The sequence below is a fragment of the Acipenser ruthenus genome, chromosome 30 (assembly GCF_902713425.1).
Source record: "Acipenser ruthenus chromosome 30, fAciRut3.2 maternal haplotype, whole genome shotgun sequence".
NCBI classification, from domain to species: Eukaryota; Metazoa; Chordata; class Actinopteri; order Acipenseriformes; family Acipenseridae; genus Acipenser; species Acipenser ruthenus.
In genome coordinates, this window is record NC_081218.1 from 11,680,531 (window position 1) to 11,708,348 (window position 27,818).

The 27,818-nt window shown below is 39.8% G+C and overlaps 2 protein-coding genes and 1 pseudogene across 4 annotated transcripts in view; all 3 read right to left on the bottom strand.

Annotated features, from left to right (window-relative positions):
• LOC131702731 (acidic mammalian chitinase-like) overlaps positions 1–27,818 on the bottom strand; it is a 122,645-nt gene that overhangs the window by 2,483 nt on the left and 92,344 nt on the right. The window contains exons 2-6 of one of the 3 annotated variants that reach the window (XM_059004616.1): positions 2,192–2,262; positions 1,573–1,602; positions 635–836; positions 393–449; positions 125–290 (exon numbers count right to left, since the gene is read on the bottom strand). In XM_059004616.1, the coding sequence (XP_058860599.1) occupies positions 125–290; positions 393–449; positions 635–836; positions 1,573–1,602; positions 2,192–2,216 (480 nt within the window). In that variant the 5' untranslated portion in view covers positions 2,217–2,262. Of the gene's footprint in view, positions 1–124; positions 291–392; positions 450–634; positions 837–1,572; positions 1,603–2,191; positions 2,309–27,818 lie in introns of all 3 variants that reach the window. The other 2 variants (XM_059004615.1, XM_059004618.1) reach the window with 2 other exon arrangements.
• LOC131702732 (acidic mammalian chitinase-like) lies at positions 5,315–11,102 on the bottom strand (annotated as a pseudogene).
• Positions 13,476–17,554, bottom strand: LOC131702730 (uncharacterized). Its single transcript, XM_059004614.1, has 3 exons — positions 17,510–17,554; positions 16,783–16,815; positions 13,476–15,812 (listed from the first exon to the last, which is right to left on the bottom strand). Exons 1-3 carry the CDS (start codon positions 17,532–17,534, stop codon positions 14,038–14,040), a joined length of 1,833 nt encoding a protein of 610 aa, XP_058860597.1. The 5' UTR covers positions 17,535–17,554; the 3' UTR covers positions 13,476–14,037.

The window sequence follows — 27,818 nt, forward strand, 5'->3', positions numbered from 1 at the left end:
TCAACATGTTATGCTGAAGCAAGCTACATTAACAATCTCAGTTCCTGCTTTTTCCCCCACTGCCTTTTAAGCAAGCACATGTTTGTCAGAATCGTGGGATGGTGGTCAATGTGTTTCCCAGTACCTGGACCAGGGTGGTGAAGAGCTGCTTGTCCTGGGAGGGGCTGCCTCTGGAGCCGGGGTATTCCCAGTCAATGTCCAGCCCGTCAAACTCGTACTGCCTCAGGAACTTGATCACAGACTGGATGAAAATCTGACGGGTGCCAGAGCTGGCCACCATAGCAGAGAACCTGCAGAGAGAGAGAGAGAGAGGAGGGTTTGTGAGGACAGGACCATGAGTAGACAGAGAGAGAGAGAGACAGAGTAAAGAATGCACACAGAGCAAAACTCACTGAGCTGTTCCAAAGTTCCAGCCACCAATAGCCAAGAGGGTCTTCAGGTTTCCATTCCTGCGAGGGATCAAGAGACAGACGTTTAGTTTCTACACATGTTTCAGGTTCTTACCTTGTGGAGTCTTGATTGAAATGTTGACATGTGCCATTGTGTAATAGTTTATCCTATTCTGCCACTTGCATCCCCTTGTCCTACCCCTCGCCCCTGTTCGGTTTTGGACTTTCCCTCGACAGGAACTCACTGGTTCTTGAGGCCGTTGAACTGCGAGTAGAGTTTGACATCGTCCCACTCATAAGTCTTGATCTGGTTGTTACTCATTCCAGCGAAGGCATAGATCAGGTGATCACACAGACATGGGTCGATGTTGGTGGGGAAGTACTTCCCAGCTCCTGGTCTGTACTGGGCCCAGTTGGTGAAGTAACATGAAAGGATGTAGGAGGATCCTGGGATTACAAGGTTAAGAAGAAATATTAATCATATATGCATTACACTGTGTCTGCAGTGTGGCCAACCCTACTTAAAGTGGTCTTTTACAGAGAACTAGATTGAGGTGTAGTTACTTGTTCAATCACCATCAAACATTTTGCTGACATTCTGGTCCACAGTAAACATAAATGGACATTAAAACCTGTAAGAGCACATGCAAAGTATTCAAAAATATTTGTAAAGATAAAAGTGAAATTGCAAATAGAGAAAATAGATATTCAGTCATAAGAAACACTTCATACAAAAATATAACACAATAAAATACGTAGGAGAGACAGATACAACAATATATAAAATAATGCAGAATCACTTATCAAACATAAGAAATAATAAAGTAAATTAACCAATAGTTCAACACTTTACAAAAGTTACCATAACATGAAAGACCTACAATGTCAGAATTATAAGAGCCAATCAAATCATTATATCAAATAATATAGGCTGATCCAGTTATTTGACTGCTGGAACAATACTGTTCAATAACTGTTGTACCATACTTAATATATATATATAAACAGTTATTGAACAGCATTGCTCCAGCTGTCACATAACTGGATCAGCCTATATTGAGATGCAATTATATAAGTGAAGCTGTGCTGGTGCATTGGTTCTGCTTCATTGATAAAGTCCAGGTTTTATTTCTAAATGCAGCGTGCTGGTTTGTGTAAGATGTGAGTGTTGAAGATGACTTACCTAGCTGCAGATGCAGCAGGAAGGCCAGGCCTGTGAGAGAGAAGCAGTGTGGATTAATGACACTGGAAGTGATGCCAGCCAGGTGCAATGAATAATACTTACTTTATAGATGGGAATACATTCTATAAAATGCATTAGAAAAGCTATAAACTGCAGTAACAACACTTGATTAATAATAATAATAATAATAATAATAATAATAATAATAATAATAATAATAATAATAATAATAATAATAATGACTTATAAATACACAGTTTTACTGCAGGGTCTTTAACCCCACAACCCTGCATTTTGGATACCAGCATCAACAAGGTATAAAAAAGGTTATGGCTTCCGGACTGTCCTGGTATTGTATCTCTATACAAACATGTATAAGTTACACACCTGTATTATATACTCTATATTATTACAAGTGAGTACGATAAGCAGTGCACCTGAAGCTCAGAAGTCTGTAGGTACTGTATAAATATAATAGCACAGGCTATACCTGAGAGTAAAGCATAGAGCAACCTGAACAGATGTGTAACATAACATTGTACAGCTTGATCTAAAATGCAATAAGCTTGCAATTCAGTAAGAGTTAGCAGAAGCAGATAGCAATGGGAGCAGTACTTACCAGTCCAGATCAGTAGCTTACCCATCTTCAGCTTTGTACATTAAACTGATGGCTGGATGCTCCTTATATACCTTTAAACCAGAGGCCAATACTCTTATCAACACAGGAGCTGTTTCCCTACACATAGATGATATCACACTTTCAAATTAAATGTTACAATCCATGGCGCTTGTCAGATAATGGGGTTAATGTTAATGTAAATTTTAAAGCTGATATTGACACATTACTCTAAATTCCAGCTATAGGCATGTCCGCAAGCAAATAAAAAGCCCTTATTTTCCATTTTTGCATGACTTTGTCTCAAGGATATCATATTCGGGACTTAATGTTCCTGATTAATGGAAGATACAATAGTTACATAATTGTATTACATAATTACAGTACAATTGTATTGTATCTTTGACATAGGAGGAGGACGGGGAGGGGGGTGGAACCCCTTTCTGAGCAGAATGAGTTATGTGGAGATTTTAGGGTGACAAGAGAGAAATCCTAAAGCTTGGTCTCAATACAGGCTTCTTTCTGCTGATTTATGGCAGAAACATTCGATAAATCAGTGAATATTGAAGACAACCTGCCAGTGAATTTTATATTGGAGTGACTGTGGACTGGTTAATATACCCAATATGCTTTTAACACCTCTGTTTCTTGATTATTTCAGTTTTTCCTAACAGTCGTTGAGGCTCATTGGAAAAGAATGTACCAGGTTGCTAGTTCTGAGATAATGTTTCTTTTTCTAATCATCTAAGGGCGTTGTTTTTTCATGGTTATCCTGGATTTAAAGATTTCCATGAAATTTACCCATTGCCAGGTAATATGTAGTTCCCCATAAAAATTCCCATTTCTGATAGAACAGCGTAAATATAAATATATTTGATCACTTACAAATAAATACAGTAAACGTTTGCCTGATTGGTGCATTACGTGTTACACTGCATTTAGGAACCTGGCAGCCGGTTTAGTTTGCTTCCAGTAAGTTATTGAACACACACTGCATACAGCTGCACGATTTCTTTAAAAAGTCTTCAACGAAAAAGACACCAGCTGCATCAAAGATTGGAACTATATCTGCTAAGCGCTGTGTCCAGTACAAAAAGGGAACATTTGACATGTCAGTTGTATTTTACACACCTATTTCTGTTTTTATTTTGTTTGATAATTCATTGATGGTGAAAATTGAATGTCTTTAAAAGGTGGACATAAAAAATGAAATATTCTGCAACGGAGCATTTACTGCTTTTTAGATAAGCATTTCAATATTTAGGAACATTTGTTGTATAATTACTCTAGAGAAAATGGTAAATTTTGAATGTGACAATGCTGTTTTTTCTTCTTAAATACATATTATGTTTAAACATGAAATATCTAGAAAGACCTACAACAGTTAGACGGCAGAATGGCTGATACATCTTTCTATTTGATCCTTTTTAACTAATCAGAATTTGTTTGCCATGTTACAGACAAATATTCCATTTATAGGTTATCAAAAGAACTTGGAAACAACACTCTGCAATAGCCAGCCTAAAATAGATTGGATGCAACGTGTTATAATCTCTCTTCTTAAACTAATCTGTGTGTCAATAGCACAGGAGCTATTGCAGGCACCTTAACATTATGTCAAGGTCATTTTGCATCGCTGTGTCATAAAGTTTTAGAGCCCAATTCAATCAACGTACGTCCTGTGTTTTTGGTTTTCATTTCCTGGTTTGACATCACCACTGCAGCCCTCAGTGTCACAATATATAATATGTATTTCAGGCACTGAAATACCGCTGGCGCATTGCTATGAAAATGTGCACCTTTTCAAAGAGATAACCGCTTTCAGCATTCAGTACAGTTCTTTTTAAATAACAAATCATTTCTTGTTTCTTTCTCTCACATATTTCAACCTGCTGCACCACCCCGCCACATTTAAGGACACGTACTGTACATAGTTCTCTTTTGTTTATACCAGGGATTTACATTGTTAAAAATCACAATTCACAGCCACAATAGGTAAAAACAAAAGTCATGATTTGATGTCCACATAGGCTCAAGCAAGGCTATAGTTTTTATTTGGTTTACATGGGATGGGACTTGCACCATCACAAACGTACTGCAAGTAATGCAATCAACACAAGAGTTAGTGAGATAGTGTTTCCTGGAGGGAATGTGTTTCTAGTAACACAGTTCCGCCCTCAATAAGAAAGTGGCTTGTTGTCTGTGCTCATGTTTGTGCAGTGAATGAACAGTCAGTGAGTTACTGCTGAATATCTATCGTTGGACCCTCATTAAAGTCACCTTGTCCAAGACGATATCTGCAATGGACTTGAGTGTATAAACGTACATGTTACACAGCGATGCTCCCTTGATTATTCCTGCACTTGAGGTTCATAGCCTTCCTGTTGTGGTTATGATCGCAGCATCACGGACACTGACAGAATTACATCCACAACAATCCGGTATGGTGCATCACATGATTTAAGAGACTTGTCTGTGTTACAGGACAGTGCTTGATCCCTGTTAAAATGACTGATACCTACAAACAGAGCTGAAACTGGTGCAGGGCGAGCGGGGCAGCCGGCCCGGGTTCAAAGCTGTGAGGAGCGGGAAAATGAAATGCATTGCCACGCGAGTAATGATTTTATTTTGCGGTTCTCAATGTTTTCTCTTGTCAGCTGTCAGCGCCCCCTAGCATAGTCTGAAGATCGCATGCCCCTCTGCACTAGAAAGGGGAATGCGTCACTTCCTTAGCTAACAGTCTTAACAACCATTAACCACTAAGGGGACAATGAAAAACTGAGGGATCCTTGTAGAGTAAAGTGTGTTGCATGGCTTAACTATGAATTAGTTGAATTTGCGAATTATTGAAATGTGAAATAACAAGGGAGAACTGAACCTTGAAATATCTGTAGTGTAAAATTCTATAAAGCAGCTAGCACAGAATGGACAGGAAAATAAATTTGTTCGTTACAATGGTCAATCTTTTTAACCAAGATATTGTATTACTCTATTGCTGTTTCCATATTTTGATATGGCTGTTTTGTGTATGGATATGATGATACCGTATTTGCATTTGCTATTAAAAGCTGTGCACAATGAAATGACAAACAGAGACGCAAAAGATTGCTTTTCATTAGTATTTTAATTCATTCTTGATTGGGTGTTACAATGCCGTTCTGATCACTGGGGGGATTTAATCAGAGGGTGCTGTCCGTGCTCAAGGCCAGTTGCAGCAGGAGCAGCTAGGGTCGAAGACCAGGCCAGCTTGGCAATTCTGGTTGTAGGTCACTCCGTTCAGGCAGTGCCAGAAGTGGTTCTTGAGGGAGGGTCGGGCTGGGCTGGGGCCTGAGTCACGGGGGGCAGGGTGTTTGCTCATGCGGTGCAACCTGGGAGAAAAAGGAGGTCAGCTGGTCAGTTTGAAAACCCGACACTCAACAACTACAACATACAGCAACTACCGTAAGAATCTAAATCTAAAGGTCTTTTACAAAAATATACTTTACCCAGCTGGCCTATGTTACTTATAAATGAGTCTTTGGTTTTGCCTTTTTGGTTACAGCATCTTATCCACGGTCTGAGAATTTCACTGAGATCGTAAAACGACTAAAGCAGCAACCATCCAGAACTACACCATTAAATTGAATGAACCCATTCTATGATGCAGTCATCTTGCAGCATGTGGGACTGTCAGCTCTGGGTTCCATGTCGTTAGGTTTCCATGATGTGGGTTAGTGTATCTGAGATCCCTGAGTTGCTATCAAAAGCATGGCCTCTACACAAATGAGATAGACAGACAGTCATCAATTACCTGTGCTGCCTGTTCCCAGTGCAGTCTTCAGAGTGTTGATCAGGGGGTATTTGCCTTGGTTACAGAAGGTGCCGCTGAAGTCATCCAGATCGATAGTCCAGACCATGGCGCCTCCAAAGTTGTTCTGCTTCAGCCACTGAACCTGTAGGGGGCAACAAAGAGATAGAGCACGGTGTTGAATTGGTTATCAGGGAGGTCAGTAGATTTTCCATTCCCTGGGGCTTAAAAGCAAAGCTCGGCTGAGACCCACCTTGATGTTGAAGCTCTTCTCGTTGTCATAGCCGACCCACAGGTTGTCTTTGTAGGCATTCGGGACATCCTGGGGGGCATCCCAGGCCTGAGTGGCTCCCTGATTGATGAAGGTGCAGATCTGGGGAGAAGACAGAGACCAAGTGGGAGTTACACAAGGAGACAGGTCCATCACCAGCATTTAACTCCTGGCTAACAGGAAGGAGTCTAAGACCTGTAAAATAGAAACAAAACACTAAAGACAGCGAAGAAGACAGTTTGTTTAAATATAGCATTACTTAAAGAAAGGGGCTCACTTTTGCATGTTATTAATATGACATATGAATTTTGCATGAATGCAATATAATACTGGGGTAAGAAATGTCTAGAAGAAGGAAAAGCCATTGGGCCCACCTGCGTACCTCATAATAGGCCCAAAAGCCTGCCTGACTGGTGAAGGGTCCTGCAGGTCCGGCGCCAGTGGCTGGGGCTCCCACACCATTGTTGGAGGGGTTTGCCAGGGTCCAGGTGTGTCCGTAGGTGGGGAAGCCGACCAGCAGTTTCTCTGCAGGGGCACCACTGCTCTTCCAGTAGTTCATGGCATAGTTCTGGGAATGGGAGCAGACAAACAAAGAGTTAGATTGAATGAACAATGTGGTAGTTGACATCCGTTCCAGGTATTAATCCTAATTTGTACAATTCTAATCCTAATTCCTATGTAATTAGATCTCGTTCAGTACAGTTAAGAAGATGTTCTCACCACGTTGAAGTCGGTCATGGCACCCTGGTCGGCAGGTCACTTGTACAGAGGTGCTGTTCTCACCAGTCTGACGCTCCCAGGTTCCATGGAAGTCGTAGGTCATCACGTGGAGATAATCCAGGTACCTGCAGGAGGCAGGAAGGAGCTGGTTTAGTGGCATTGGATCCAGTGGCAGTATCTTAGAACTGTTAGGCAGTGTTATTGATTTTCTTACTATTTACAACAAGGTTTATGAGGTTTATACAAGCAGTCCTGTGGGGAGGACAGGGCTCTCAATGAAGCAGTACAGGTACAGGGGCGAGAAGCTTCTCAGTGGCTAGGCCAGTCTCATAGCCAGGATTCAGTACAGTTCCTGCTAACAAGGATGGCATGGCGATGATTGTAATCTCATGGCTCAGCTGTCTCTATCATTCAGGGTTCTCCCCCTCGATGCTGGCTTGCTGATACTCACTGGGAGACCTGGGCAACCTGGTATCCAGAGTCGATGGTTCCCTTGGCGGCTGAGACAGCGGCAGTCACCATGAGACGAGGGCGGTTGCTCTGCTTGGCTTCAGCCTCAAAGGCAGCCTGCATTTCCTGTGAAACAGAGCGCAAGACAGTTTAAGAACGGGACATTTTAGGAACAGCTTATGAACAATCATTAGCTGTCTTACACAGTGTGACATATGTATCAGATAGTGATTCTCAATGATCTAGGTGGACCAGTTCCCTCTGAGTCTATTATTGGGAAAATCTTAGATTCTAATTTCTAGTTTCAACATGTTATGCTGAAGCAAGCTACATTAACATTCTTAGTTCCTGCTTTTTCCCCCACTGCCTTTTAAGCAAGCACAAGTTTGTCAGAATCGTGGGATGGTGGTCAGTGTGTTTCCCAGTACCTGGACCAGGGCGGTGAAGAGCTGCTTGTCCTGGGAGGGGCTGCCTCTGGAGCCGGGGTATTCCCAGTCAATGTCCAGCCCGTCAAACTCGTACTGCCTCAGGAACCATAGCAGAGAACCTGCAGAGAGAGAGAGAGAGGAGGGTTTGTGAGGACAGGACTGTGAGGTAGACAGAGAGAGAGAGAGGGAGAGAGAGAGAGAGAGAGAGAGAGAGAGAGAGAGAGAGAGAGAGAGAGAGAGAGAGAGAGAGAGAGAGAGAGACGTTTAGTTTCTACACATGTTTCAGGTTCTTACCTTGTGGAGTCTTGATTGAAATGTTGACATGTGCCACTGTGTAATAGTTTATCCTACTCTGCCACTTGCATCCCCTTGTCCTACCCCTCGCCCGTTTGGTTTTGGTCTTTCCCTCGACAGGAACTCACTGGTTCTTGAGGCCGTTGAACTGCGAGTAGAGTTTAACATCGTTCCACTCATAAGTCGTGATCTGGTTGTTACTCATTCCAGCGAAGGCATAGATCAGGTGATGTGGTAAACTTAGTTCCAAGTTTTATTTCTAAATGCAGCGTGCTGGTTTGTGAAAGATGTGAGTGTTGAAGATGACTTACCTAGCTGCAGATGCAGCAGGAAGGCCAGGCCTGTGAGAGAGAAGCAGTGTGGATTAATGACACTGGAAGTGACGCCAGCCATGTGCAATGAATAATACTTACTTTATAGATGGGAATACATTCTATCAAATGCATTAGAAAAGCTATAAATTGCAGTAACAACACTTGATTAATAATAATAATAATAATAATAATAATAATAATAATAATAATAATAATAATAATAATAATAATAATGACTTATAAATACACTGTTTTACTGCAGGGTTTTTAACCCCACAACCCTGCATTTTGTTTATTTAGCAGACATTTGTTTATTTAGCAGACGCCTTTATCCAAGGCGACTTACAGAGACTAGGGTGTGGAACTATGCATCAGCTGCAGAGTCACTTACAATTACGTCTCACCCGAAAGACGGAGCACAAGGAGGTTAAGTGACTTGCTCAGGATCACACAATGAGTCACTGGCTGAGGAGGGCCAGATACAAACATGAACTCAACAAGGTATAAAAAAGGTTATCTCTATACAAACATATACTATATACACCTGTATTATATACTCTATATTATTACAAGTGAGTACGATAAGCAGTGCACCTGAAGCTCAGAAGTCTGTAGGTACTGTATAAATATAATAGCACAGGCTATACCTGAGAGTAAAGCATAGAGCAACCTGAACAGATGTGTAACATAACATTATACAGCTTGATCTAAAATGCAATAAGCTTGCAATTCAGTAATAGTTAGCAGAAGCAGATAGCAATGGGAGCAGTACTTACCAGTCCAGATCAGTAGCTTACCCATCTTCAGCTTGGTAAATTAAACTGAGGGCTGTACTCTCCTTATGTACCTTTAAACCAGAGGCCAATACTCTTATCAACACAGGAGCTGTTTTCCTACACTTAAATGATATCACACTTTCAGATTAAATGTTACAATCCATGGCACTTGTCAGATAATGGGGTTAATGTTAATGTAAATGTTAAAGCTGATATTGACACATTACTCTAAATTCCAGCTATAGGCATGTCCGCAAGCAAATAAAAAGCCCTTATTTTCCATTTTTGCATGACTTTGTCTCAAGGATATCATATTCTGGACTTAATGTTTCTGATTAATGGAAAATACAATAATCAAATTCAAATCAAATTGTATTACATTAATGAATGGAAAGTCTGTCTGTATCTTTGACATAGAAGATTATTTGGAGATTTTAGAGAGCTTGTGGGGTTTCATGGTGACAAGAGAGAAATCCTAAAGCTTGCTCTCAATACAGGCTACTTTAGGAGACAGGGCCATAAGTGTTTTATCATCTAGCAAAAAATGAGACTGTTGGAGAAATATAAATGTTTTACTATAGCAATTACTGCAGGCTGATTTATGGTGAAACATTCAATAAACCACAGTGAATATTGAAGACAACCTGCCAATGAATGGTCCAGTGGTTAAAGAAAAGGGCTTGTAACCAGGAGGTCCCCGGTTCAAATCCCACCTCAGCCACTGACTCATTGTGTGACCCTGAGCAAGTCACTTCACCTCCTTGTGCTCTGTCTTTCGGGTGAGATGTAATTGTAAGTGACTCTGCAGCTGATGCATAGTTCACACACCCTAGTCTCTGTAAGTCGCCTTGGATAAAGGCGTCTGCTAAATAAACAAATAATAATATTGGCGTGACTGTGGACTGTGGTTAATATACCCAATATGCTTTTAACACCTCTGTTTCCTGATTATTTCAGTTTTTCCTAACAGTCGTTGAGGCTCATTGGAAAAGAATGTACCAGGTTGCTAGTTCTGAGATAATGTTTATTTTTCTAATCATCTCAGGGTGTAGTTTTTTCATGGTTATCACTGATTTAAAGATTTCTGTGAAATGTACCCTTTCCCATTTCTGATAGAACGTTTGCTTTGACGCACTACCTGTTACACTGCATTTAAGAACCCTGCAGCCGGGTTAGTTTGCTTCAGGTAAATGATTGAACACACACTGCATAGAGCTGCACAATTTCTTTAAAATTTCTTCAACAAAAAAGACACCAGCTGCATTGAAGATCGGAATTACACTGATAGTGAAAATAGGATGTATTTAAAAGTTGGACATACAAAATTAAATAGTCCACAATATAGCATTTACTGTTTTTCAGGTAAGCATTTAAACATTTAGGAACATTTGTTGTATAATAACTCTAAAGAAAATGATCAATTCTGAATGTGACAGCGCTGTTTTTCCTGATTAATGCATGTGTGTAACCATGAAATATCTTGAAATACCTATTTGTAGGTCGTAACATTCCATGATACAAGGTAGCCCTAATCGTAACACATACAACGGTAGAGGGCAGAATGGCTGATACATATTTCTATTTGATCCTTTTTAGCTAATCAGAATTTGATTGGCAACTTGAAAACAACACTCTGCTACGACCAGAAAACGATCATACTGGGAGTTCTGGTGTGGTTGGTCGTTTTGCCCTGACGCGGAACCGCACGGTCGCCGGGCTCACTTTCTGCGGTCAGCTGTGCTGTGTTCGCCGGTTGGCTGAGGCGGGGGCATAGCTGATTGCAGAGGCGGGGTTGGGCAGTATTTAGGCTCCGCTGTTTCTGCATTTGTGCTCTCTGTCCTGGGTTAGCAACAGGAGTACACTGGGCTGTTGTTTGTGTTGCTAATTACCTCTGCTGCTATTCCAGACCCCTGAACAGGCGGCTGCCTGCGTCCCGACTACGTTCTTCTCTTCTCGAGTGAATGTTTTGGAAGTACCCGGAAGTCTCATTTCCGCTCAGGGCAGTGAGTGCGTGAAGGAGCCAACTGCAGACACAGCGCCACCACCACTAACGTGGCCATTTAAAGAACGACAGCTACTATCCTTTGGAGCACTACATTATTATTGTGTGGGACTTGTTTGTTTACTCTTTTTATTTTTTAACCCGGTTCTACCATAGTTGGTACTACCGGGGGCTGTTGTGTTTGTTTTTGAAATACCTGCTACTCTGCCTGGGTGCTGACTGTGGTTTTGGCACTGTTGTTTTTTTATTTATTTAATAAACCTCTATTCAGTCGCCAGGTGGCACTGAGGTTTGCCCACAAGCTTCCTGTGTGTGTGACGTTGTTTCTGGTCCTCCCAAAGACTACACCCACCACCCTCTAACACCCCTTCAACAGCTGTGTCTCCTACAACTTTCACATCCCTATACCTATACCTAAGCCTAACCCCATATCCCCTTCAGCAGCTGTGTATCCTACAAACCACACTACTTCCCTAACTCTAAACCTAACACTCTATTATTATTTATATCACTGTTTCTTGTGTTGTTTTTATCAGTATTTGAAATATGACAAGTCTTTATTGTGATTTGCACTTTTTGATGATCCCTGGACATTGTTTTGTTTGAGCACTTGGCTGAAACATTAACAAGCTACAACCGAAACAATTGGAAGTAATGAGAAGACTGGCTGGCCATTTAATTCGAGGCTGAGCTGGTGATTATCCCACACACTTTATAAACTCCTCTTATTTAGCTTGAAGCAGGGGTCTGTGAAGAACAGAGCAGCTTGAGAGGCGAGTCGTCCTGGAATGTGTGTGCCTGCGTTGGTGGATGTTTGTGTCTGGCACTGCCAGTCCTGAAAAGATCCTGCTTCCCAAGGGAAAGTGCTATTTTATATTAACCTATAATATTAACCTATTTATAAACCTATGAAAAAAAATTATATTAATTTAAAAAACAACTCATCTCATTTGCTAAACAATACGACAGTAAGATATTTAAAAGTGTTAATAAACTAAAAAGAAAAAAATTCCCACACATCAAGCAGAGAGGGTCACACTACCTGAAAGTTCAAAAGTATTTGTATAAAATCAGGAGGGTGGCAGTCCCAAATCTCTATATGAGGCTAACAGTTTAAGATACAAGTCTGGAGTAGACTGGTGCAAAATCAAGGCAGATCTGATGCTCACCATCTAGAGTGTGACAGGCAGATGGACGTGCAGTGCATAAGGGTCCCCATTCTTTTGAATGAACGCCCTAAAAAGCGCCCTTAACATTTCTTAAACAGTTCCTATAGTTTTAATAATGAAGACTCTTTAACCTTCCCAGTGCATTGTTGCACTGTGCTGTATGTGAGTGAAAGAAGTGCTGTGAACAATACTACCTGGTGCCAAAGTCAACAAAGTGCCTCCCCAGATTCCTCTATGTGACATTTACCTAGTACTATTCATTATTATAATTGTTCTCCAGCTGATTGTAACCAGCCTTATATCGCTATCTATAAAAGGTTGTGGAACATGTAAAAAATATTTAAGTCTTTAGATAATTATTCCTTTAGTGCATTCATTAGTAAATAGTGCATTATGTAAATCCATTGTGTTAAAAGCATGACTTCTTGACACAGCGATTAAGTGAGTCCAACAGGAGAGGTATTGTAAAATTATATATGTAATAAACAATACATATATATACAGTGGTCACCCGTTATAACGCGCCCCGTTATAGTGTGGCTCCCATTTGCTCCATAATGCCATTACAGTAGCCCTTTTATACTCGTTATAACACAAATAGCACGGTCTTGTAACTATAGCTCCCCACTACAGCGTTATAAAGGATGAGCACTGTAAATATATATATATATATATATATATATATATATATATATATATATATATATATATATATATATTTATATATACTGCAAACTATGTTTAAATATATGTATATTTATGAATAATGTTATCCTCTACATGAAAAGTAAATGATCTTTTGTGCCATATGTCAACTTTGTGACAGCAGGGAAAGTTAGCCCCCATTCTATTCAGCCCGAAGAGAAACAAACTAACATAAAACAACTTAGACATGTTCACTAAACATTCTAAATGATTGCTTGTGGTGAAATAAATGGGTTGTATTTGTTACTGGTGCGAAAGGCAACACATTGTGCCTGTTGTTTTAATGGTGTATTCAGGGTTCAGTAGCAGCTGAAGCAGTATGATGCTAGAAAGTCACAATTTAAGGTCAAGAAGAAAAAGAGACTCCAGTGTTAATATGAAAACTGTATTTTAACAAAAAGTACATATACAGCTTTGCATATAAAACCCAACAGTGCAAATACATTTCAAAATGGTGCAATCCTCTAACCCCAGATATCGTTCTTTGTGTAAGAAGCCCACAACAGAGAACCCTTAAGATATATACTATTCATATTAAATGTAGACATATCATTCAATCCAATATGCTATTAATTGAATATAGTTTTGTGATAATAAAACTAAACCCCCCTCTACAAAAAGAAAAGATGAAAAGAAAAGAAAAATACGAAGCATTAACGGTACCCAAAATGTGCTCAGTATATTTTAGATAAGTAAATAAGACATTCGGGTTTAAAATATCATGCCTGTTTTAAGAAACTGATTAAATCATCAATCATGACAGAACTATTTACTGGCTATACATGAGCCTAGAAGTTTACACTGTTTTTTCTGTAGAGCCGGTTGATTCCACAGTGGGTCTAGCCAGAGGTGATACAGGTGCAGTGGTGGTTTTGTGTAACGCAGGTGCAGTGGTGGTTTCAGGTAATGCAGGTGCATCAGGTACTATTGACCTTAATTACGTGTGTCTGCAGTGTCAGAGAGGTTGTCACAGATTAACAGCTCAGGGTTGAACATCAGAGGTGTGGGGCAGGTCTTGTAGAAAGGACGTCTCTTGACGCACACGTAGAAACCTGCTCTGTTGCCGGGGTCTCTGTAGATACCGTTGGGTTTCAAGATGCAAAAGCCAAGGCTGGGGGCAGCGGGAGGAACCACACAGTTCAGGAACTTTTGATCGAAGACCATGCCCTCATGGCATGTGAAGTAGAAGGTGACTTCGTTTTCACATCTGTAGAAACCTGTCAGATCTTCAGGATCCGCGTAGAGCAAGCTGGGTTTGTTGACGCAGAAGTTTGAGTTGTATAATTTGGGGGTATTGGTGGTTTTGGATAATGTGGGTGTAGGGCTGGAGGCAGGAAGAGGAACCACACAGTTCAGGACCTTTTGATCGAAGACCATGCCCTCATGGCAGGTGAAGTAGAAGGTGAGTTCGTTTTCACATCTGTAGAAACCCGTCCGATCTTCAGGATCCGCGTAGAGCAAGCTGGGTTTGTTGACGCAGAAGTTTGAGTTGTATAATTTGGGGGGATTGGTGGTTTTGGATAATGTGGGTGTAGGGCTGGGGGCAGGAAGAGGAACCACACAGTTCAGGACCTTTTGATCGAAGACCATGCCCTCATGGCAGGTGAAGTAGAAGGTGAGTTCGTTTTCACATCTGTAGAAACCCGTCCGATCTTCAGGATCCACGTAGAGCAAGCTGGGTTTGTTGACGCAGAAGTTTGAGTTGTATAATTTGGGGGGATTGGTGGTTTTGGATAATGTGGGTGTAGGGCTGGGGGCAGGAAGAGGAACCACACAGTTCAGGACCTTTTGATCGAAGACCATGCCCTCATGGCAGGTGAAGTAGAAGGTGAGTTCGTTTTCACATCTGTAGAAACCCGTCCGATCTTCAGGATCCGCGTAGAGCAAGCTGGGTTTGTTGACGCAGAAGTTTGAGTTGTATAATTTGGGGGTAGTGGTGGATTCAGGTAATGCGGGTGCATTGAAGGTTTCAGGTAATGCAGGTGTAGAGCTGGGGGTAGCGGGAGGAACGACTCTGTTAAAATCACACATTAATGACTCTCTATTAAAAAGAAGAGGAAAGGGGCATGTGTAATAGTAAGTAGAGTGGTCGATACACTGGTAGAAGGCATCTGGATTGCTGCTTTCTGGATAAAGACCATTGTCCAACTGGGCACAGCAATCCGGTTCAGGGACAGCGAAAGGAAAATCGCAGTTATTGATCATTGGGTTGTAGAAGAGGATTGAGGGACAGAGGAAGTGAGTAGTGTTGCGTTCCTGGCAGTGGTAGAAAGCACCAACATTCTCTGAGTCGCTATAGAAACCGTTGGACTTCTCTTCACAGAAGTTTGATTCTTCTGTCAGTTTCGGAGGGTAGATAGGCAGGAATGGAATCTCGATTGGAAAGTCACAAAGCCAGGTGGTGCTGTTGAATAGAAGAGGGGAGCTGCAACTCCGGTAGTACGCAACCCCCCTGAAGCACTGGTAGAAGGTGGAGGGGTTGCTGGGCTCTGGGTAAAGGCCATCCACCAAGTTGATGCAGAAGTTGGGAGTGGGGGCATTGGATGGGAAGTCGCAGTTGGAGAGGAGGGGATTGAACACTAGCCCAGCGCTGCACTGGTAGTGGTAGGTGACCCCACTGTCACAACGGTAGTAGCTGTCACTGCTCTCTGGATCCACCATTGTCGCGTTGGGCTTGCCGGCACAGAAATTCAGGTCGAATGCTCTGGCTGTTGGATATAGATAATTAATCATGAATGGTTATAGAACTGGAGATGGAGAAGTGTATGTCAATGGACTGAAAGCTATTTAAATTAATTTCTGAACTGTTGTCAAGAGCATTTAAATAATATCAGTTTATCTAATTCATCCAAACAGACCCAAAGAATACAGGCATGTGTCTGGCATTCCATATCATTTAATATAACAGTAAAGCTTTCTGATAACCCAGAAATAATTGACAATAATCAAGATTGTTGGAAAATGTTACTAAGTAACTTTATTACACTAGATCTAGCCCTAGCCTGACCCCTACTGCTTATTTACAGCTATTACCAGTAAAGGAAACACAGACATGTACAAGTTAACAATGGGGATGATTTCCAAAGCTTTTTACGCCTGTGTCTTGAAGAAAATGTACCTGCTGTGTTTATTTCTAGTGTTTTTATAAAATTGAGCAATAAAAGGCTTTGAAGATCCTCAAGAGAACATATGTTTTACATGACATGACTCTAACATGCAGCTACACGAACATGTATGAAACAGCCACGTTCAAAAGAGACAACATATATGACACATGCAGCATAAGGGTTCATGGGTCCTAAATCCTGGCACTTTCAGCCCATTCCCATCCCAGAACTTGTCCCAACCAGGTTCTTAATTACTTAATTTAATACAGCACCTAGGTTCAATTAAACAATTGTCGTAATAAAGACAGCATACAGTATATCAGATTATATTAGTTAGAAATTTTGATGCAAGCTAAATATATTAGATAAATATTTGACAGATATAGCAAGATACAGCTCTACATATTCCCTCAGCTACAGTTACAAATTCCCTATTTTTTAATTTGTTTTAATGAAAGCAAATACAAAAGAAAGATCACTGGTGTAAATGCTTTTGCGAGCGTGGCCCGTACAGGCATTCATGCTGTCGAAAATCATTAGTTTATTTGGTTCATAATTGTAATATAATTACCTGAATGGAGAATCAGCAGCAGAGACAGTGCTCCTAGAAAGACAGAATGAAATTGACACAGTTAGTCACTGGAGAGCAGTTTCTCTGATTAACACTCCCTATCACACCCTACAGTAAACGCACAATAAAGAGGAAGCATTGTGAAAGCACAGCAAAGCACGCTCAAAACCACAATAACTATATATCCCCTTCAGTCAGTGTGTGCACGATTCTACCATGTTAAGCTTCCTGTCTATATATCTATTTTATAATGCATGTGTGTGCTTTTAATTCATGGCAGGGTAACTTCTCACACTCCATAGAGTTCACAACAACTGTTTAAACATTTCTAAAAATTGAATTAAATATTTGAGACCGACGGCTCTGAATGGCTCTGTTAATTGCATGGACCAATATTTTCACTAAGCACCCCTTTCTCAGTTAAAAAAAGAGTGAAGCTTAAATAATGCAGCGTAAAAACTATTTATAAAAAAATACAGCACAGAGGATGAGAAAAAGTAGCAGTGAGTAGAAGAAACCAAAAAAAAAGAAGTTGATTTTAAAAAATGGTCTCATTATTATTAATTTCTAACAAATAAAAAGAGTTTTAAGCAACAATAAAAAAAACTAAAAACTAAAAACCCAGAGCTCTACACAAAACAATACTTGACATAATTAACAAATATAAACCAACAACTATAAACCAACAACTATAACCCAATATCACCCAACAGAAATGCCCTCCTACCTCTATAAGTGATCGCTGTTTCCATGTTGAAGCTGTGATGTGTGTTATGTGATGGGTACCCTGCTTTATACCCTGTTCAGGGAGGGTTTGGGCAAGTAAAGAAACACCTACGTTAAATTCAAGACTATTCAGATGCTAATGTCATTGTTTAAGACAATAGCAGGCAATTCAGGTTAGCATGTAATTCAGGTTAGCATGTAATTCCATTGCGTTGTCATTGTTTCAATATCCACCCCCCTAGACCAGATGGTGAAAGAAAACAGACTGGACAAGACTGGTCAAGACAGGGAAAACCACAAGACCAAGGAGAACAAGATTCCTCTTGCTGGTTTCTCCTGATCTGATATTAAAATGGTCTTTGTGTAGTGTCTAGAACTGCACAGAATCTAAAATAAGAGTATCATTCCAACAAGAGAATGATAACCTAGATTTTCTATACAGCTGCACCTGTATAAAAATACACACAATTAGCTGCATTTTTTAAACTTCTGAGCACATTTTAAAAGGTCCAAGATAGTCTCAACTGTGTCTCGTTTAAACTTTTTGCATTACCTAGTTTAATGAGAAAATGTCTTTTTTTGGTTGATATCACATCTTGTTATTGCAGATCCCTTTGCCTTTTTATGGGGATGGTTGGTATTGTTACCTTTTACACATGAGAAAGAATTCAGCACTGGTAATGACTGTAAGATCTTCATTATTGAGGCGTTGTTTACAGAACATGGCTTCATTGTTACAGAACATGGCTTCATTGTTACAGAGCATGGCTGCAAGTGGGATGTATCCCTTAAAATAGAAATGTGTTTTAGCAAAACTGGCTTGCTATTCTTTTTTTAACTAATTGTCATATGGGAAACCCCAACCCATAGGTTTCCATTGGAAAGCAAGAAACTGGGCTTTTAAGAGTCAGTTATCTGTGCTGATACTCCCTGTGCAATGATTAAATGCAACAGGGTCCATGTCGATACTACATATTCTGAACTGCTTATAAAATGTTTATTCCTAGTTGTAAGTAAGATATGATTACCAGAAACTCTATGAAGTCCAATATTATTATTATTATTATTATTATTATTATTATTATTATTATTATTATTATTATTATTATTATTATGTAATAAAATAAATTACAAAATGATATCGCAAAAGTCTACTAGAAGCCATAATAGTAGTACAGTATTTCATGTTGGATTTTGAAATGTCACTTTTTTCGCTAAGTATATGAAACTATACAAAGCGGTATGTAAATCAATATGTTAACGTAGCATTATTCAGCAGGTTTCATTTGACTTTATCAAGCAAAATGAGTTCATTCTATATAGTGTATAACTGTGGATTCTGTTTACTGCATGATTTCCCCCTCTCTGCACTCTCATTGACAGATGCTGACAGGCTGGTAGGTTTGCATTCCAGAAAGGTAGTTGTAGCTGTAGGGACACAAGCTTCCTCTGCCTTGAAACCTGTTTTCCACTCTGCTACTCCAAGAGTCAAACCTGGATCAAGAACAATGCAATACAATACAATACATTTCAATACAATACAATACAATATAATACATAAATATGCACAATCCTGTTCCTGCTCCAACTTACAGAATATGAGTTTATAAAATGATATATTCAATATACTTTTTCTAAGTATTTTGTCTTCATTTCTTTCCCCAGTATAAACTGCTTTTCCTAAATTTTGCAATACCCTACTGACAGTTCCAGCAATTGCTGTTCAGCTGGTGAGCTGCAAGAGTTGAGAATTTGAATAAATATTAACTGTGTTTCAAAGTTTATAAAAGGGTGGCACTAATGATAGTTTAACATGGTCATCTGTACAGTAAATTTGCAGTTTTCCCATGCTTTTCCATGGTATGCTACTGGTTTACCATGTTTATTAATATGCCTCAGCATATCTCTCTGGGCTTTACAATGCTTACCTATGCTTTACCATGCTTTCACTATGCTTTATTACACTCTGCTGTGCTTTTGCTATTGGAAACTTTCATAAGGGACTATAAAAAAAAACCAGCCCAGGTTTACAGCAATTCCATTAATAAAATAATTTAGACAACGATCAATTTAACTGAGAATTTTAAATGAAGGGGCTGTTCTTCCCCTAGAGCTCGCAGATCCAGTTCTTCAGCCTGGTCATTGATGACATTCCCATCTTAGGAAACAGTTAAACCCTTGTGGATAAGTATTGATTATGTATTTAGAATATGTTAGCACTCATCATAGCCATTTTAGCAGTGAGGTGCTTTTATGTCCATCTAAATCTGTTTCTCAAAACTAACTAGAATACAGTATGGAAATGATATGCAAAATATAACACCCAAACTTATAATATACAGTCTTCAAAAATATTCTGTTTGTTCCCCCATCATAAGAGATGTCTAGCAAATGACAAATAGAAATGTGAAATGAATTCCCAGATTCCTCAAATCCTCTCTCCTTCCATTATCAGGATTTTTATTGAACGTGCTGCAATGGAGCAAGCTGTGTGATGCTCAGCTCTGTCAAATCGATTCTTCTCTTTCAAAGAATATATCAGCGTGTCGTTACCCCTGAAGTGCTGTGTAATGTTAATGCTGGACACAACCTCTGCTTTGTGACAGCAGGGAATGCTAGCCCCCATTCTATCCATCAGAAGAGAAACAAACTAACACAAAACAACTTAGACACGTTCAATCAACCTGCTAACTCATGCTGTGGTGAAGTACATGGATTGTATTTGTTACTGGTGCAAAAGGCAACACATTGTGCCTGATGTTTTAAAGGTGTATTCAGGGTTCAGAAGCAGTATGATACTAGAAAGTCACAATTTAAGGTCAAGAAGAAAAAGAGACTCCAGTGTTAATATGACAACTTTATTTTAAAAAAAGTACATATACAGTATCTTCAAAACCTTGCATATAAAACTCAACAGTACAAAAACATTTAAATAAGGTGCAATCCTCTAACCCCAGATATCATTCTTTGTGTAAGACGCCCACAACAGAGATCCCTTAAGATATATACTATTCATATTAAATGTAGTGACGTCTTTTTATTATTATTATTTGTTAGATATGGCTTACTTTTTATGTAGATCTATCCTTAATTTCAATATGTTTTAATTGAATTGCTTTTTGTGATACAAAATTAGACACCCCCCAAAAAAAGAAGAAATAAACGAAATAGAAAATAAAAACTACAGCTCAAAATAGTTTATTCTTTTTCTAAGAGTTGATTTAAATCATCAAACAACATGACAGAACTGCTTACAGGGAATACATGAGCCCAGCGAGGTTTACACTGTTTTTTGTGTAGAGCCGGTTGTTTCTGTTGACTCGGATGATTCCACAGTGAGTTTAGCCACAGGTGATACAGGTGCAGTGGTGGTTTCAGGTAATGCAGGTGCAGTGGTGGTTTTGGGTAATGCAGGTGCATCAGGTACCATTGACCTTAACTATGTGTGCCAGAGAGGTAGTCACAGATTAACATCTCAGGGTTGAACACCAGAGGTGTGGGGCAGGTCTTGTAGAAAGGACGTCTCTTGACGCACACGTAGAAACCTGCTCTGTTGCCGGGGTCTCTGTAGATACCGTTGGGTTTCAAGATGCAAAAGCCAGGGCTGGGGGCAGCGGGAGGAACCACACAGTTCAGGACCTTTTGATCGAAGACCATGCCCTCATGGCATGTGAAGTAGAAGGTGACTTCATTTTCACATCTGTAGAAACCTGTCAGATCTTCAGGATCCGCGTAGAGCAAGCTGGGTTTGTTGACGCAGAAGTTTGAGTTGTATAATTTGGGGGTAGTGGTGGTTTCGGATAATGTTAGTGCAGGGCTGGAGGCAGCAGGAGGAACCACACAGTTCAGGACCTTTTGATCAAAGACCATGCCCTCAAGGCAGGTGAAGTAGAAGGTGACTTCGTTTTCACATCTGTAGAAACCTGTCAGATCTTCAGGATCCGTGTAGAGCAATCTGGGTTTGTTGACGCAGAAGTTTGAGTTGTATAATTTGGGGGTATTGGTGGTTTCAGATAATGTGGGTGTAGGGCTGGAGGGAGCGGGAGGAACCACACAGTCCAGGACCTTTTGATCGAAGACCATGCCCTCAAGGCAGGTGAAGTAGAAGGTGACTTCGTTTTCACATCTGTAGAAACCTGTCCAATCTTCAGGATCCGCGTAGAGCAAGCTGGGTTTGTTGACGCAGAAGTTTGAGTTGTATAATTTGGGGGTAGTGGTGGTTTCGGATAATGTTAGTGCAGGGCTGGAGGCAGCAGGAGGAACCACACAGTTCAGGACCTTTTGATCAAAGACCATGCCCTCAAGGCAGGTGAAGTAGTAGGTGAGTTCATTTTCACATTGGTAGAAACCTGTCAGATCTTCGGGATCCGCGTAGAGCAAGCTGGGTTTGTTGACGCAGAAGTTTGAGTTGTATAATTTGGGGGTATTGGTGGTTTCAGATAATGTGGGTGTAGGGCTGGAGGGAGCGGGAGGAACCACACAGTCCAGGACCTTTTGATCGAAGACCATGCCCTCAAGGCAGGTGAAGTAGAAGGTGACTTCGTTTTCACATCTGTAGAAACCTGTCCAATCTTCAGGATCCGCGTAGAGCAAGCTGGGTTTGTTGACGCAGAAGTTTGAGTTGTATAATTTGGGGGTAGTGGTGGTTTCGGATAATGTTAGTGCAGGGCTGGAGGCAGCAGGAGGAACCACACAGTTCAGGACCTTTTGATCAAAGACCATGCCCTCAAGGCAGGTGAAGTAGTAGGTGAGTTCATTTTCACATTGGTAGAAACCTGTCAGATCTTCGGGATCCGTGTAGAACGAGCTGGGCTTGTTGATGCAGAAGTTTAAGTTGTATAATTTTGGTGCAGTGGTGGTTTCGTATAATTCTGGTGCAGTGGTGGGTTCGGGATATGCGGGTGCAGTGGTGGTTTCGTATAATTCTGTTGCAGTGGTGGGTTCGGGATATGCGGGTGCAATGGTGGTTTCGTATAATTCTGTTGCAGTGGTAGGTTCGGGATATGCGGGTGCAGTGGTGGTTTCGTATAATTCTGTTGCAGTGGTGGGTTCGGGATATGCGGGTGCAGTGGTGGTTTCGTATAATTCTGTTGCAATGGCGTTTTCGGGTAATGCGGGTGCATTGAAGGTTTCAGGTAATGCAGGTGTAGAGCTGGGGGTAGCGGGAGGAACAACACTGTTAAAATCACACATTAACGACTCTCTATTAAAAAGAAGAGGAAAGGGGCATGTGTAATAGTAAGTAGTGTGGTCGATACACTGGTAGAAGGCAGCTGGATTGCTGCTTTCTGGATAAAGACCATTGTCCAACTGGGCACAATAATCCGGTTCAGGGACAGCGAAAGGAAAATCGCAATTGGTGATCATTGGGTTATAGAAGAGGATTGAGGGGCAGAGGAAGTGAGTAGTGGTGTGTTCCTGGCAGTGGTAGAAAGCAGCAACATTCTCTGAGTCGCTATAGAAACCGTTAGACTTCTCTTCACAGAAGTTTGATTCTTCTGTCAGTTTCGGAGGATAGATAGGCAGGAATGGAATCTCGATTGGGAAGTCACAAAGCCAGGTTGTGCTGTTGAATAGAAGAGGGGAGCTGCAACTCCGGTAGTAGGCGACCCCCCCGAAGCACTGGTAGAAGGTGGAGGGGTTGCTGGGCTCCGGGTAAAGGCCGTCCACCAAGTTGATGCAGAAGTTGGGAGTGGGGGCATTGGATGGGAAGTCGCAGTTGGAGAGGAGGGGGTTGAACACTAGCCCAGCGCTGCACTGGTAGTGGTAGGTGACCCCATTGTCACAACGGTAGTAGCTGTCACTGCTCTCTGGATCCACCGTTGTCACGTTGGGCTTGCCGGCACAGAAATTCAGGTTGAATGCTCCGGCTGTTGGATATAGATAATCAATCATGAATGGTTATAGAACTTAGATGGAGAAGTGTATGTCAATGGACTGAAAGCTATTTAAATTCATTTCTGAACTGTTGTCAAGAGCATTTAAATAATATCAGTTTATCTAATTCATCCAAACAGACCCAAAGAATACAGGCATGTGTATGGCATTCCATATCATTTAATATAACAGTAAAGCTTTCTAGTAACCCAGACATAATTGACAGTAATCAAGATTGTTGGAAAATGTTACTAAGTAACTTTATTACACTACATCTATCCCTAGCCTGACCCCTACTGCTTATTTACAGCTATTACCAGTAAAGGAAACACAGACGTGTACAAGTTAACAATCGCCATGATTTTCAAAGCTTTTTACACCTGTGTCTTGAATAAAATCTACCTGCTGTGTTTATTTCTAGTGTTTTTCTCCTTTTTATAAAATTGAGCAAAAAAAGGCTTTGAAGATCCTCAAGAGAACATATGTTTTACATGACATGACTCTAACATGCAGCTACAGGAACATGTATGAAACAGCCACGTTCAAAAGAGACAACATATATGACACATGCAGCATAAGGGTTCATGGGTCCTAAATCCTGGCACTTTCAGTCCATTCCCATCCCAGAACTTGTCCCAACCAGGTTATTAATTACTTCATTTAATACAGCACCTAGGTTCAATTAAACAATTGTCGTAATAAAGACAGCATACAGTATATCAGATTATATTAGTTAGAAATTTGATGCAAGCTAAATATATTATATATATATATTTGACAGATATAGCAAGATACTACATATTCCCTCAGCTACAGTTACAAATTCCCTATTTTTTAATTTGTTTTAATGAAAGCAAATACAAAAGAAAAATCACTGGTGTAAATGCTTTGCGAGCGTGGCCCGTACAGGCATTCATGCTGTAGACAATCATTAGTTCATTTGGTTCATAATTGTAATATAATTACCTGAATGGAGAATCAGCAGTAGAGACAGTGCTCCTAGAAAGACAGAATGAAATTGACACAGTTAGTCACTGGAGAGCAGTTTCTCTGATTAACACTCCCTATCACACCCTACAGTAAACGCACAATAAAGAGGAAGCATTGTGAAAGCACAGCAAAGCAAGCTCAAAACCACAATAACTATATATCCCCTTCAGTCAGTGTGTGCACGATTCTACCATGTTAAGCTTCCTGTCTATATATCTATTTTATAATGCATATGTGTGCTTTTAAGTCATGGCAGGGTAACTTCTCACACTCCATAGAGTTCACAACAACTGTTTAAACATTTCTAAAAATGGAATTAAATATTTGAAACCGACGGCTCTGAATGGCTCTGTTAATTGCATAGACCAATATTTTGACTAAGCACCCCTTTCTCAGTTAAAAAAAGAGTGAAGCTTAAATAATGCAGCGTAAAAACTATTTTCATTAAAAAAAAAAAATACAGCACAGAGGATGGGAAAAAGTAGCAGTGAGTAGAAGAAACCAAAAAAAAGAAGTTGATTAAAAAACAATGGTCTCATTATTATTAGTTTCTAACAAATAAAAAGAGTTTTAAGCAAAAAAGAAAACTAAAAACTAAAAACACAGACATCATTAACAAATATAACCCAATATCACCCAACAGAAATGCCCTCCTACCTCTATAAGTGATCGCTGTTTCCATGTTGAAGCTGTGATGTGTGTTATGTGATGGGTACCCTGCTTTATACCCTGTTCAGGGAGGGTTTGGGCAAGTAAATAAACACCTATGTTAAATTAAAGACTATTCAGATGCTAATGTCATTGTTTAAGACAACAGCAGGCAATTCAGGTTAGCATGTAATTCAGGTTAACATGTAATTCCATTGCGTTGTCATTGTTTCAATATCCACCCCCCTAGACCAGATGGTGAAAGAAAACAGACTGGACAAGACTGGTCAAGACAGGGAAAACCACAAGACCAAGGAGAACAATATTCCTCCTGCTGGTTTCTCCTGATCTGATATTAAAATGGTCTTTGTGTAGTGTCTAGAACTGCACAAAATCTAAAATAAGAGTATCATTCCAACAAGAGAATGATAACCTAGATTTTCTATACAGCTGCACCTGTATAAAAATACACACAATTAGCTGCATTTTTTAAACTTCTGAGCACATTTTAAAAGGTCCAAGTTAGTCTCAACTGTGTCTCGTTTAAACTTTTTGCATCACCTTTTTTATGAGGAAATGTCTTTTTTTGGTTGATATCACATCTTGTTATTGCAGATCCCTTTGCCTTTTTGTGGGGATGGTTGGTATTGTTACCTTTTACACATGAGAAAGAATTCAGCGCTGGTAACGACTGTAAGATCTTCATTATTGAGGCGTTGTTTACAGAACATGGCTTCATTGTTACAGAGCATGGCTGCAAGTGGGATGTATCCCTTAAAATAGAAATGTGTTTTAGCAAAACTGGCTTGCTATTCTTTTTGAACTAATTGCCATATGGGAAACCCCAACCCATAGGTTTCCATTGGAAAGCAAGAAACTGGGCTTTTAAGTCAGTTATCTGTGCTGATACTCCCTGTGCAATAATTAAATGCAACGGGGTCCATGTCGATACTACATATTCTGAACTGCTTATAAAATGTTTATTCCTAGTTGTAAGTAAGATATGATTACCAGAAACTCTATGAAGTCCAATATTATTATTATTATTATTATTATTATTATTATTATTATTATTATTATTATGTAATAAAATAAATTACAAAATGATATCGCAAAAGTCTACTGGATTTTGGATTTTGAAATGTCACTTTTTTCGTTAAGTATATGAAACTATACAAAGCGGTATGTAAATCAATATGTTAACGTAGCATTATTCAGCAGGTTTCATTTGACTTTATCAAGCAAAATGAGTTCATTCTATATAACTGTGGATTCTGTTTATTGCATGATTTCCCCCTCTCTGCACTCTCATTGACAGATGCTGACAGGCTGGTATGTTTGCATTCCACAAAGGTAGTTGTAGCTGTAGGGACACAAGCTTCCTCCGCCTTGAAACCTGTTTTCCACTCTGCTACTCCAAGAGTCAATCCTGGATCAAGAACAATGCAATACAATACAATACAATACAATACAATACAATACAATATAATACATAAATACGCACAATCCTGTTCCTGCTCCAACTTACAGCATATGAGTTTATAAAATGACATATTCAATATACTTTTTCTAAGTATTTTGTCTTCATTTTTTTCCCCAGTATAAACTGCTTTTCCTAAATTTTGCAATACCCTACTGACAATTCCAGCAATTTCTGTTCAGCTGGTGAGCTGCAAGAGTTTGAATAAATATTAACTGTGTTTCAAAGTTTATAAAAGGGTGGCACTAATGATAGTTTAACATGGTCATCTGTACAGTAAATTTGCAGTTTTCCCATGCTTTTCCATGGTATGCTATTGGTTTACCATGTTTATTAATATGCTTCAGCATATCTCTCTGGGCTTTACAATGCTTACCTATGCTTTACCATGCTTTCACTATTCTTTATTACACTCTGCTGTGCTTTTGCTATTGGAAACTTTTATAAGGGGCTATATAAAACCCCAGCCCAGGTTTACAGCAATTACAGAATTTTAAATGAAGGGGCTGTTCTTCCCCTAGAGCTCGCAGATCCAGTTCTTCAGCCTTGTCATTGATGACATTCCCAGCTTAGGAAACAGTTAAACCCTTGTGGATAAGTATTGATTATGTATTTAGAATATGTTAGATCTCATCATAGCCATTTTAGCAGTGAAGTGATTTTAAGTCTAAAATAAATGATCTCCTTTATTTCCTCAATTCTTTTCTTTTAAAAGTCAAATGAAGTTGAGGCTGGGTAATAAACAATGTAATAAACTATATATATATATATATATATATATATATATATATATATATATATATATATACAGTATGTCCAGCAAATGACAAATAGAGATGTGAAATGAATTCCCAGATTCCTCAAACCTTCTGTCCTTCCGTTATCAGGTTTTTTATTAAACGTCTTGCAATGGAGCAAGCTGTGTGATGCTCAGCTCTGTCAAATCGATTCTTCTCTTTCAAAGAATATATCAGCGTGTCGTTACCCCTGAAGTGCTGTGTAATGTTAATGCTGGACACAACCTCTGCTTTGTGACAGCAGTGAATGCTAGCCCCCATTCTATCCATCAGAAGAGAAACAAACTAACACAGAACAACTTAGACACGTTCAATCAACCTACTAACTAATGCTGTGGTGAAGTACATGGGTTGTATTTGTTACTGGTGCAAAAGGCAATACATTGTGCCTGATGTTTTAAAGGTGTATTCAGGGTTCAGAATCAGCTGAAGCAGTACTAGAAAGTCACAATTTACGGTCAAGAAGAAAAAGAGACTCCAGTGTTAATATGAAAACTTTATTTAAAAAAAAGTACATA